A 14,165-nucleotide genomic window follows, 5' to 3' on the forward strand; every position below is an offset into this window, starting at 1 on the left:
ACTCAAGAGGGTATGTAGAAATCCATCATCACTGCTTTGAACAGAGATGAGATAATTTGAGAAAAACAATAAATAAATAAATTCACTCACATAACAGACACTCACTGGTCTGTGGATGTTTAATTATGTGCATGATCTATTAAGGCACAGGAATATACATTAAACTTTCCATTTTCAAACAATTTTGAAACCTTTTGAGCATAGTTGGTGGTAGCAAGAAGACACGAGCTTTTCAGGGTGTCAGATGCAGCACTTTACATCAATGCTTTAGTGTTTGTGTCCTCTTTTACATGCACCTAAATGCTATAGGTATTATTGTGTAAGTAAGACTCATTAAGTGATTGATGTGGTGAATGCCATTATTCATTCAATTGCCTTCCACTAACTGTTACTTTTAACTATATACAATTGATTGAAGTGACTTATGTTGCTCAACTGTGATGGATAAAAACATACAAAAAAACATTTAACAGCTTTAAGTGCTGGAGGCATTAAATTAATAAATCATTACTTTCATTACTTCCTTCATTGATTTATCATTAATTCTTTAATTAATGGATGACATATATTCTAAGGCAGGCTAATTAGTTTTACTTTTATAACCTCAAAACCAATATACTGGCCTATGGCTCCTGTCCACATATAGCATTTTATTAATGACTGGCACATGGTGACAATGATAAATTGCACAGTAAGCTTTATATAATACATTATGTGGTTGCACAAGTGGGTCTGTACTTGTTAGATTGGAGTCATTAGAAATGAGTCATGATTTATTTTTGTACAAAAGTGTTATGCTGAAGAAACTATTTAAAATGTGAACAATAAGGAATTAACCCAGATGGTAATTATTCATTCTTAAAGTACAATAATAGTTTCAAACCTATTTGCATTTACGTCATTTTGATGGCGCAAACTGAACAGAAGACTCAAATTGAATACAGACACCATGTGCTCTAGAAAAGTAACACATTGGCTTTTAAAATCTGCAAACACATCAGTCTTGTAAAGCACCGACTCTTTAAAACACTGTGAGGTACTTCAGATAAAAGCATTCACTCATTTGCATTACATGAATAGAGGTTGATAAAAAGAGACAGATGGCTCCTGGGAGTCAGAGGCACACAAGTGTCACACTGCTGCTCCTGTCGCAAATGAGCAAAGTTAATATAAAGATTTGAAGGTGGCTTTGTTCTAAAATAAGATCTTTGGCAAAGCTGTCACTTTGCCATAGAAAGTAAGAGTTCTGTAACAGTGTCCCTCTTACAAAAATGAACCGAGTGAGATTTGAGAAAAAAAACAAAAAACAATAACATTAATTCGTCATTACTACCAGTTTCTTCTTTTATTATCCCAAAAGAATGATCACTGGGGATAAGCAGTGAAGTTGTGCACCCATAGTTGTTTTAACCTTTTATTATGGCTGTTGCTGTTCTGCTCATGTTTTAGGCCTTTTGTTCATTTTGTTAGTTGAATTTATACCTCATGTGAGCTGGTAAGTCATTGTTTTTTTTAAAGTTACATCTTTTATTTATTCTTCTGTACAGCACTTAGTGGTCGTGGTTGTTTTAAAGGCATTTGCAAATAAAGCTGGTATGGTATCATTTTTATTTGCCACTCAAGTCAGTTTTTATGCTTAAACAAAGTCCTGCAGTGCCACCAGTGGATGCAAGGTTAGCAAACCTTTCAGTCACACGCCTCATTTTCAAAAAACTTTGGCTCAAGAAGCAGGATTTAATTGCTACTATACTTTTATTTTCCATGCAGCATTTTAAAAAAAAGAAGAAAAAAATCTTTAAATTTAAAAATGCCAGGTCTTTTCCAAATATCGGATGAGATTAGATACAAGGTATATTTTTGATTTCTAAAATCAGTTGTCAGCCACAGCCACAGCCAGGCTATTCTACTTTTAAAAAACGAAACAAAACCCAAAACAACCCACAATCTCGTTGTACATGTACAATGACAATAGAGGGCTATTCTATTCTATTCTATTCTATTCTCAAAACCAGAAGCCTCAAGATGCCCAAAGGCCAAATAATTAATCCCAAGGTCAACTTGTGATGTAAGCTATATTGAATTTTCATGAATAGCTGCCGGATGTCAATAATTATTAACAGGTCACATTTATTCTTCAGATCTTTATTAAAATTGGATTGTATTATCTTTAGGCCAACCCTCAGTGAAGTTATAAGATGGATTCAAGATTTTCAAAGCCATTTGTTTCCTACTGCCAATGAAATTTGGCAGCAAAACTACCAGACAGAAAGTGAGATCAAATTTCAGCAACTGTTTCATGTGTTGGTACCAAACTTGGTCCACAGATGCAGCACTGTTCCCTGACATTCGAGATTTCTTGGGAAGCGCTGCAATAAACACAAAAATGCATTTTCTTTCTTATCACGTGCTTGCAGACACACGTTTAACAAGATCACATCAGTTGCCATGGTGACTGAACCCTGTTGAACCCCCTGCCCTCTTATTGCTGCTTGCAGATGAGTTTTTCTGTATTTTACTGTTGGTAACCATCACACCTGTTATCATCATCCAGTCTCATTCTGATTACAGGCTTATCTGCAGCACAATTAATTTTAAGCTTTGATTGCTTTCATAAGATGCTAGTTTGATGTCCAGTTCTAACATCAATACTGACAGTAAAATGAATTGAACAGGATATATTTTTTTACATAACTAAACTAAACGCCAGTGTATTTAATTGACTGCCTTCAAAATTTGAAGATGTATTTTATTTTACAGCTATATAAATTATTTTAGTTACCTTTGCACCATTCTCAAGCCACATGCTCTTATGGGCTCAGTAATTCACAAATGTCATATGTAGTTTTGCTCTTTAAAATATAGGCGGGATTGTAGTATCATATTAAGACACATGGAGTATATAACACCTGTGCTTCCTGTAGCCTTTGCCTATACTCTCTATGTTGATGCAGTTGAACCAAGCTCATCATAGTAAACGTGTTAAGTGAATCCCAAGACTTTACTGTGATTTAACTAAATAAAAGAAAGAACAAAATGAAGCAACAAATCCTAATTGAGCGCTAAGTTTGGATTGTGGATTTAGTTTTTAGTGTAGTTAATAGCTACCACCACTGTACTAATATTCTTATAGTTGTAAATTATATTCTTTTTGTTGCTGGTGTGGATGAGGGTCATTCTCTTCAGATCAAACCATCAAAAACTACCCCAAACTCTCCTTTGGTTTGAACACTTAAGCCACATTGGACGCCAGTAGTATGCTGCCTATAGCTGAGATCTATTGGCTCTACTGAGTCTGCTTTGTCAGGCATATTCTATTGCAGTGCCTTCATTTGTTAGTATCAAAACAGTATTCTTTTCTCTCATATACACATGAACTTACACTACTGCAGGTCTTTTTTGTGTTACCTGCAGGCAAGCTGATGGCCCTATGGGAAGGGAATTGCGGTGATATGTGAGAGGCTGAAGATATCTGCCCAGCACCCTGTACATCAGTCAGCACTGTGTCATTAACCTGCAGAAAGAAGGCAAAGACAATCAAGCCCAGTGGAGGTGTAGCTTTTAAACTCTATTCATTTCATTTTGTGTCTAAATGTATTACACCCAGCACCCACTTATCTTTCTACTACAACACAGAGTTTAGAACATTTCAACTTAGCCATGGGGTAACATATTCATTACAAAGTGAAAATGCCCTCTGTGGAAAGAAAAACTCCCAGCCCTTATCTAACCAACTGAGGAAATAAGAGAGAAGATAAATAAATTCTAATTACAATTGATCCATGGATTACTTAGACTCTAAGTGAAGCACTCACATCACTACAAAGGGAAGCACACGTACTTAAAGAAATCTCTTACCAGCATCCAGCACCTGGGGTTTCCAGCATTTGTCCCACATACTATGAATGTGTCATTTACTTTCTGAATGACTGTGATGAAATTATCACACTCCAGCTGTTAGAGAAAAAGGCACATGAGTGAGATAAACAGACATAGACGAAGGCAGAAAATGATTCAGAAGCAAGATGAAAATGGGGAAGAAGTGCAGATAGGTAGAGGGATTACAGATTAAAATGAGAAAGGGAAAAAAGAGGAGAGTATGTGAAAAAGAGATTAGAGAGAAAGGTACAGCACAAAGGGAGAAAGACAACAACAAAAAAACACCATGGGACTGACAAAGCAAACAGGGAAAGAGCCCAATGTGGAATAGAGGGCTTGAGAAACAAAGCAAGAGCACAACACACGGCAGATTATGAGAGAAAGAGTGGATTACCAAAAGAGATTTAAGAAAAATTGGAAGCCATTCATGCGCCAAACATTTTTGGCAGACAGCACTCAGGAGGCTTAAACCGGCAGTACATCGCTGCAATATTCCATATGCATGAATTATTTACTAAGCACAAACTCCTATCCCAAATCCACTGCTAGATGGGAGATGAAAATATATTCCTAGTATCCTCACAATTAATAGATGTTTGTTGGAATGTGCATTTAATAAAAAATGAGATGTATATTTTTTTCGTAAGCAATCTATCACAAATCCAAATGTGTCTCTGGAGACAGTGAAGGTGCATCGCAAAATCCAAAGACCGGGGCCAGAGCTTGTGTGAGTGTGAGTAGGTGGATATGTAGGTGGTTGGGTAGGCAATAGTGTGGGCTGACATTTATTTATTTATTTATGTTTGGTTTTCACTGAGCATATGCAAGTTTCTATTCTTCTGAGAACTACTTTCGGCAGTGATTTTCAGTTGTTCAGGCTAAAATGCAGGAGTGAAGTCAAAGTAAGTGAGTTTAAATGTCAAGTTACATGCCTGAAATGCTATAAGCTATCTGGCAGAGGAACAAGCAACTTTTTGTTCCTCAAGAAGCAAGCAAGAGGTACTTTTGATTGAAATACCAACCATTCTTCACATATCAGAGTCCCCAAGCCATGCTATACTAACTGATGGGAAGTGAGTCATTTCTTCAGAACTAACAAAGCTCCTCCAGAGGCACAAACCACATCATTAAACTACTTTATGGAATGAGTGGCTGGGTTTGGTAGATTCAAGTTTAAAATCAGAACGTTTCAACATGCAGAACATTTCTTTGTAGCTGACCCATTCAGAACAGTGTCAAAAAGAGCTTTAGTTTCTTCTTGTTGTGTTCAATATGGTTTGTTTCTGTTGTTGTGTGTATTCATTGTGCATAGCTTTTGTAAAATGACTGTGCTGTAGACTGATGTTGAAGTGGACAGACTCTTTAAAACCTTTTCCACTTGAAGTTGGATATGCAATCAGTCTGTGAAATTACACTCAGTCTGCTACCTACGGATAACTTTCGACCTTCATCTCACTTGTTTTTCACACACTCAGTCGTTGTGAATTACTCAAAATGTGGCCTCTTGTCCTTCATGGGACAAGGTTTTGCTGCATGACTCAGGGTATTTCATTCTCCACCATCTGTCGTTATCAGACTTTCTGTAAGCTTTAGCTCTGGTTGCCCTTTCTTCTGTGCCATAACTTCAGCTACATTTTTTTGTGATTGGTTTGTCTTGTGATATGAAGGGTAATTTTTTGCTTTAGTAGAATTCTAGGCTGACTAAATGTTACCATCAGATACATTCAGAAGTGCATTTTTGCACAGAGTAATCACTATAGAATTTGTAATTTACCTTATATTTATCCCATCTAGGGAAAGAATGTAAGAGGGTGCTGAACCAAAGTGCTTGTTGTGATTTCTTTGGTTGCTAGCAGATTGCTGGAGTCACAAATGGTTTGCATGGAAAACACTGACTTGTCTGTAAATATCGGCCATTTATTTTCTGGGCTATAGTGAAGCTTCTTTAAGTTTCACTATAGAAATCAGAAGTGGAGCACATTTGCCTTCAAACTTAACAGTGTGCCTTGCCACTGCAACCAACACATTTCAAAAACTTTTTGAAGCCAGTAGATCTCTAGCTTGAGTCACACTTTTCACAGTTTCACTGGAACCTGGTGAGTAATTTGGCAGTGTTTGCAGACATGTAAACTTCTCCCATCTATAGTGAGGGCATCTGCAGCAATCTGCTACTGCACAAAGCTAGTGCAAGGACATTTTTGGTGCAACAATTTATATCTCGTTGTGACAAGTTTTAAACTAGCAACTGCCAGCAACCCCTACCAACCAATCACCAACCACTTATGGAATACACTCTTTTCCCTAGTGATCGCTTAAAGTGGGACACTGATTGGTCTATAGGCCTGTGTGAATGGGGCTTTAGCAGTTGATTTCACAGAGACTGCCAGTTACCTCCTGCAACCAGTTGCAATGGGTTTTCACAGAGCTGGTGGGTGCCTCTCTCTAGACCTCTTTGACCGGGGCCTTAGTTATGCTACTGTAGGCTCAGGCTTCTGGGGACTTCTAGTGAATACTGAGCATTTCTTTTCCATTCCTCCTTTTCAGCATCATAACATTTGCATGCCACCACTGCATGGCAGCTTACTTCTCACCACTCACAAGTGGTTGCTCATAAGCAGTGTTGTGAATGTATACTTTATAAACACAACTGCATTGAACTGAATTCACAACTTATTTAACTATCGTTCCATAAAATATTGAACTGAGAGACTTTCTCTGTCTGCTCTGGTATTATAGTGCTTCCATGCAGCAGGAATTGAATTATTTCTTTGTACAGCACATGGACTCTTGTGGCATCATAGTCCCAGAACTATACGTTGACCTTTACATTGCCTGCATAATGAAGGCTGGTAGGTGTAGATGGTGTAAGAATTCAACTTAAGGTTTATAATCCCCTTATTTCCTTTACTTAACAAATGCAGATTTTGACCCTCAGTATTTAATGGAACATATTGTGTCTTATTCTCAGAGTATTTAAACTCTCAATTGAAGATTTATCTTGCCACTATTTTGTTTTAATACTGCTATTCTCTCATTTTCTCTGTGGAGTCACAAATTATTCAATGCAATTATCCACTGCTCACTCAGCTGCACAGTGTTTGTTTATCGAGGTGGCAGTGTCTCCTGTGTAATTTTATCTCATCTGCATGGATTATCATTTTCTATGCTGTTGTTTGTTACTGCATGTTTTTACAATGCTCATTTGAATTATTTGGTGTCTTAAGTTCTTAAGATTTAACATAAGCTTTATGTGAATAATTGAATTGAAAGGTCAGAAGTGAACATTCTGACATTGGACACAAACCTTGCTGCGGATGATAATAATGATGATGGTAATAAGAAAGAGGATGATATCGATTATGGATGAGGGGTGTTGCTGAAGTGATGGAGGTGCTGACAGTGAAGAGGACTTTCTACCTCGAGTGGTGCAGCCTTGCAGGTATCAATTGCAGTCTGATCCGATACCGCTGGGATCTGTGGGAGGATAGATTGTTTAGTTTGTGCCAACTTACTTCACTCTTCTCTGTTTCAGCATGCACTGAGCTGGCTGGAGCTTCTAAAATACAATACACACAATATTATATGACACTACGGCTTTTCAGTGCCTTCAAGAGTCACTTTATTATTTGACAGCTTCACTTTGGAGTCCTCGTCTTCCTTACCTTGCTTCCACATTTTCACAGAATATCCTTCAACAGCCCTACAGAAATGGCCATGAATTTGAAAGGAACATTCTCGGGGGAAAATACACTGATTTACAACAATGAAAACGTTGAAGCTCAATTCTCTGCTTTGAATTGGCAAGTTGTGGACCATCTAAAACGATACCAGTGCATATTTTATATGCATTAATTTAAACAATTTACAATTGCTACACTTACTGTACATTGTAAGTCATACTGACCTTATTGGACAAATGACCAACAGTCAACTCCCGGTATGCATGGTGATTGTTGAATATTCCCTGACTAATTTGGAGTTACGCTCTACAGAAGAATCCAGGAATAGTGCGGAGGTCGACTGTATAGTGTAATTCCTCCACTCTTACCTGGGACAGTCCTTCCTCAAATGAGCAGTGTTAAGTTGCATAGCAAAATTATCCTTTTGAAAAAAAATGCTTGTGCATTGTATCTGTCAAACAAGCTTTGGTTCTTCATTGCAAAGTAAATAACTGGGTTTTTTGACCTTTTACCACAAATGTCTGACTCTACAAGTGTTGAATCTCAATAAACAACCCCCCACTGTTTCATTCTGTGTCAGTGATAGCAAGATTTGATGCATAATGCTCTTAGGCATTTATTTTCTTCTGTCTATACTCTTTGTCACCATTTAGTTTTCCATCCCTGTTTCCTGTTTTATTGTGTTAGCCTTTTGTCTGTGTGCATTATGTTCATTTCTGCTTCCTGTGTTATTAGTCAGACTTAGTTCAGCTGTGTTCTCACCTGTTTTTTTCTCGTCAGTGTATTTAAGCCCTCAGTTTCCCTCTGTTCATTGTCTTGTCATCGTCAATCTCTTGTGTGCTTCCAGGTCAGCTCCTCTCATTCATTCAATCATTCACTCACTCACTCACTCACTCACTCACTCACTCACTCACTCAATGTCTTATGTTCTGTTTTTCTCGTGTTTGTAATAAACACCGTCCGCATCCTTCACATGCCTGCAAGTCCTGCATCTGACATGACAACTCCTCTAAGCTGCACTGCACGTAACTTATCCTGTCAAACTGTCACTTACTGTGAAAGTAAACGTAAAAACACACCATTTCACTTGAAAGCATCTCCTAATTGCCAAATACATCACCTCTCTCTGAGTCACAACCACCAAATAAGCCTTCGATCATTCCAAAAAGTAGGACATATTTATTTTTAGCAAACTACATATTTGAGTTTACAGTCAATTTCAATTTGCTTGGCTAGTCAGTGTTTATGCTGTAGTGCACACAGTGTAATCTCATGTCTACAGTATCCTCACCTTATGAATTATGTTTTCTATCCTCATAGAAAGAAATGAATGTATGCCTGACCTAACTGCCTTGGCCTTGACTAGATTTGCTTTACTGGGCCAGCAGCAGACTAGTGATCTCTCTCTCTCTCTCTGCCCTCTTTGGCTCTCTGTGTCGTCCTCACAGCAGGATAGCAGCTATATTTGTTTTCATCCCACAGCTCATATCAAACAGTAATAGGGTTAGCCATACTTTCAAAAGCAAGAGACTTTTGTGAATTAAAATACATTTACAGGGTGTCTATTTTCAGCAGGTATAGGAATTCTGGTTACATTTAATTCCCAGTACCAAATACAGTTCATTTCCCAAGAAACACAATAAACACATCATGTAATGCTTACTAGTACCACAAACAGATTTCTTCAACAAATCTCATATGCTACCTTATAAAATAATACCATGCAATAATGTCCACCTCCTGACAACTTTGGTAGAGCAGTTCATTAATTAGACCTTCATTCATTCCAAAAAATTGAAACCAGTGATTTTAAGAATAAATACACAGTTGTCCATTAAGAATTTATCATGAAAAGGTCAGACACCCCTGTTTTCCACTTCTTGAGTCTTTATGCAAAGTTAAGCTCACTATCTGCTAGATGTGTAAAGAAAATGTTCCAAAGTGACTAAACAAATTTTAATAGCTCACTCCTATTCTATCCAGAGTAGAATGGCAGGTCTGTGCTAACATTGACTTCCCTGTTCACACCTGGAGGCTGCCCAGTAACTGGTGCAGAATGGCTGTGGAAAAAAAATATTTCTTCATTTGGCTTAAAGGTCTGGATAGAGGTATTTAGAATCAGTCTCCCTAATTAAATCTCTACGTAGATCAATATTCTGCTCTGAGTCATGCAACTTTTAAGGACATCACGTCCAAACTCAGTTGCTGAAGTTGCTTATGAAGGTGGTGGACAGGGTCAAGATTTGTCTTATATTTTATATTTACTTTACAGTTCCATATCTAAAATAAAATAGATAAATAAAATATGCATAATAATACACCATCCTAAAAGAACCACTTTATTTAATCACCTGGATATAAGTCAGAAAAATCAGCTAAAAGCAAACAGTACCTGCAGGTCGCGAACCCCTCTGTATGTGAACGTCAACATGTAGAGCATTGCCTTGCCGCCTACGTAAAGGGTGTCACTCCCTTCCTGGTGGTACATGCTGATATAGTTCTCTGGTCTGTTGAAATGGAACCTGGAGGGCTCTGAGGGACAAATAAAAGGGATGAGCCAACAGATGAGAGCTTTGCCAGAGTACATTGTTGTTTTTATTATGAAAATTTATGTTTTAACATGTACAATTAAAATACTCCCTGTGGTAACAGATTAAAAAAAAACAAAACAAGGACAACAGCAAACATTTCAGTTTTAATAAAATCCATTCCTACTGCTATAAATATGTTTGTCAAGCTTTTGAATTCTTATTACTGCTGTTCATCATTTCCTCTCCTTTCTTGCTTGGTTAATGCTTGGTTATTATTCAGTAGTATAGTTTGGTGCACCCCTTGTTTACGTTGTATTTCCTTTTACCTTCAAAGGAAGGCCTTAATTCATCATAGCGTATATGGGCACACTGTGGTCATAAAGGGATAGACAATAGTCAGGTAATAGGCAAATTTGAAATAACATCTAATTCTGCTGAGCCTGTCAAATTTGCTGCCTCAGTTTTTGGGTTTAGCTGAGAACAGGGAACCCAGTGTCAGTTTGATTTATTGTGTATTTAACTATGTTCGTCTGTATACCTTGGCTGTAACGAGTGGTTACTTGAGTTACTGTTACCTTCCTTTCAGCTTTGAGCAGTCTAACCATTCTCCTCTGACAACAGCAAGACAAGAAAAAGGAAAGTTCCCCCATAAAACTGCTGCTCACTGGGTATTTTCTCCCTCACACCATTCTCTGTAAACCCCTAGAGAAATAAGATTCAACTGTATCAGCAGTTTCTGAAAAAGTCAAACCAACCCATCTGGCACAAACACCCACGCCACATTCTAAGTTTCTTCCCCTTTCTGTTTTCTTTGCAGAACTCTTATAAGGTTGATTTCATGTTTTTCTTGGATTTATGTGTGAAAACATTCAACTTTTAATTCTGGACCTTCCTCATTATGTGTGTCTTTTTACCTGTGAACTATTAAAATACCACAGCTACTACAAAATAATTAAGAATACAAAAGAGAAGTAAGGAAATGTAGATTTTTCAAATCATACTTTAAAAGCTGTTTCCAATTCATAAGAAATCAATAGAAAAATGTGTTATTGTAAGGTCAAAAACAGCAACAAAAGCTCAAGAAAGTAGTTTAGAAAGTACTGTCTAAGAATGCTTTGATTTATCAAAGCACTTGATCCAGTAGTACTGCCCTTTGTGGTTTTACATTAAACAGTGAGTCAACCCTACTTATGTGTCAGAGGAAAAGGGCATCTGGTGGGAGCACAGAAATCTCCAGAATAATCATGTGGGCAAATCCTATCACAGATTGCTGGTTGAATCAAAAGTACATTCGGGCACCTCTGAATCACAGATCCAATCAGACTCACACTTACCTACACTGCAACTGTGCCTGTGTTTAGAAATAGATTAAAACCCCACCTACTAGTTAAAAGACACATTTAAATAAAGAATGGCACCAAATGATTTTCCGGAGTTCTTAAAAGCTGTGTCTGATAGTGAATGCTATGGAACCAAAATATTAGAGTATAAAACATCTCATACAGCCATCCTTTTTCATTTTGATTAGTCTTTGCTCCAGGAGATATTTCATCATTTTATTTGCTTAAAAGATGCTTCAGAAAAACATCTGAAAGCTTTACATCAAAAACTATCATGCCCCCATAAATGCTTCTGAGAGACTAGATGTTCTTTTTATCCCTGAAGTGAAAAAGACATTGAGTTTGATAGCAGGAACCAGGATGCAGTAGCGGTGAGTGGTAGCAATACAGGTTGCTGGCAAGTTTCTATGGAAACAGCGGCCGCTTTTATTGGCAGTAATCTACTTGATGAGCCTGGTACTTCACAAGGAAGTGAGAAACATACAAAGAAGTGGTCTATCGAGAAAGTAGAGTATAGTTTCACAGTGACAGTCTTAAGGCAGACATAAGAGCGTGCAGATTTGAATAAACACAATAGATTTGTATGAATATTTGCTTTAGCAGTTAACAGAAGCAAAACGGGTTCCTAAGGCTATGTTACTTCACTCTTTTTTCCAAAGAGGAAAAAACAGTTAAGCTTCTTGGATTGGACAACAGCAAACATTAAAAAAAAAATCATCAGAAAAAAATTGAAATGTGTTCACCCAAATACAGCTTTACCACATGCAGTGGCCCTAATCCTCTTCTCTAATATGGGGACTTCCAAAAATGTAAAATTAGGAACCTTTGGTCTACATCTGAGACACTGCTTCAGTAAACCCAGCTTTCTCTACTCAGCACAACAATTTTATTTTGGTTTTTATGAAAGCCACCAGTCAGATGATGTCATTTCCTATCAGCAGCGTAGCCGTTGTTGTTGAAGGTCACTTTGCACCCCACAAGAATAAAGAGTGTAGAAGATCTAAAACAATAATTAATCTCTCAGAGTGGTTTTCCTCCTGATTATTACGTGGCATAATCTGAATATACCATGAAACAGAACAGTAGCTTATCAGTTTTCAGTTAAGTGTGGTTTTCCTTAGCTAATGGTCTAAAATGTTTCCCCTGATAGTACAGTGCTAGAACTGTGGGCACGTCTTTGCTTGATTAAAAAAATAAATAAGTAATTGGACCTTATATATAATCATACATTACAACACATCAGAGCAGTGTTTCTAAGGTTTTTGAAGTATTTTTTTTTAAATACTATATGACAATATAATATTTACACAGGCTGGATCTGTTTTATGGATTTAACCAGTCACAACAACAGTGACCCTCACAGATCTGAATGTGTTAATCTTCTCTTTGCTGTATTGGATTGATGTACAAAAATATACATATATATTTCAAATATTATCATAAGAATATGTAATATTTATTATTACATATTACGTCCCATCTAATATCAAGCCTTAAGTCTCAGTCTTAACCACATACTATCCATACAACCGCTTATTGGGTTCATATTATGTGAAGCGCTAAGACTTATGGTGTTATATTTAAGTCTGGTCTTTTACATGAATTTTGTAATACAGCTTCTGAAATTGTTGCAGTTTCATATCACTTGCACATGTATCTCTTGTAAGACAGGTCATTTAAATGACTTAGTGCACAGTTGTTCTGATGTACTGGAATTTTACCACAGCCTACTCTAGTATTTACTGAGAATGGCCCAAAAAAGAGAAGCTATCCAATGAACAGCAGTTCTCTGTGTGAAAATACATTGTTGGTGCGGATGTGTCTAGTGGGAGAAGACACTGCCAAATCTAAAACCTTAAATTATCTCAAATCAGTTCACTTTTTTTTCCCCTGTCTTCCTTCTCTCTTCACAACCGGTCGCAGCAGATGGTCGCCCCTCCCTAAGGCTGGTTCTGCAGGAGGTTTCTTCCTGTTAAAAGGGAGTTTCTTCTTCCCACTGTTTCCAAAGTGCTTGCTCATAGGGGGTCATATAGGTGGATTTTTCTCTGTATGTATTATTGTAGGGTCTATCTTTCAATATAAAGCACCTTGAGGTGACTGTTGTTGTGATTTGTGTTGTATAAATTGAATTGAATTGAATTGAATTGAATTGAATTGAATTGAATTGAATTGAATTGAATGGAATGGAAATGACATCCACCAAGTCTTGATCCAATAAAGCACCTTTTGGATGTAGTGGAATTGGATATTTGCATCGTGGATGTGGAGATGACGAGCCCGCAGCAATTGTGTAATACCATCATGTCAATATGGTGAACAAATATCTGAGGAATGTTTCCATGTTAAAACTATACTACAAATCATTAAGGCAGTTCTGAAGGAAAAAGGGGGCCCAGCCCATCACTAGCAAGGTGAACCTAATGAAGTGGCCAGTAAGTGTAGTAGTAATGGCTTGTTTGTAAAAGCCAAAATAAAATATATGATTTAGCCTTGTACATTGTACTTTTTGGGTCTCCAAATGATAATGAAAAAGATTTATTTTGCATCTGTAATTGCTTATCCAATTCATGGTCGTGGGAGAGTGGATTTAGGCCAACTTTCATAGTACAAAAATTACATTTTGGTTTTAATGCTAAAGAGGAAAATGTATTAAAGTGTGCTAAAAACCTAAATCTTAAGTTTTTGTCCGTACAGTTGGAAATCACTTACAAAATATGCTGACAGTCTGAGGAAAGATT

General features: G+C 37.2%; 2 protein-coding genes across 6 annotated transcripts in view; one reads left to right on the plus strand and one right to left on the minus strand.

Moving 5' to 3' along the window:
* Positions 1 to 14,165, plus strand: part of atg5 (ATG5 autophagy related 5 homolog (S. cerevisiae)) — a 445,274-nt gene that overhangs the window by 255,768 nt on the left and 175,341 nt on the right. The gene's annotated exons all lie outside the window — the stretch shown is intronic.
* The window catches only part of LOC146508763 (semaphorin-7A), a 42,473-nt gene that overhangs the window by 20,889 nt on the left and 7,419 nt on the right, over positions 1 to 14,165 (minus strand). The window contains exons 2-5 of one of the 2 annotated variants that reach the window (XM_085176789.1): positions 9,949 to 10,088; positions 7,294 to 7,350; positions 3,856 to 3,951; positions 3,406 to 3,511 (exon numbers count right to left, since the gene is read on the minus strand). In XM_085176789.1, the coding sequence (XP_085032915.1) occupies positions 3,406 to 3,511; positions 3,856 to 3,951; positions 7,294 to 7,350; positions 9,949 to 10,088 (399 nt within the window). Of the gene's footprint in view, positions 1 to 3,405; positions 3,512 to 3,855; positions 6,115 to 6,153; positions 7,232 to 7,293; positions 7,351 to 9,948; positions 10,089 to 14,165 lie in introns of those variants that run through there. The other variant, XM_085176791.1, reaches the window with a different exon arrangement.

The sequence above is a fragment of the Neolamprologus multifasciatus genome, chromosome 11, assembly GCF_963576455.1.
Source record: "Neolamprologus multifasciatus chromosome 11, fNeoMul1.2, whole genome shotgun sequence".
In the NCBI taxonomy this organism is placed as follows: domain Eukaryota; kingdom Metazoa; phylum Chordata; class Actinopteri; order Cichliformes; family Cichlidae; genus Neolamprologus; species Neolamprologus multifasciatus.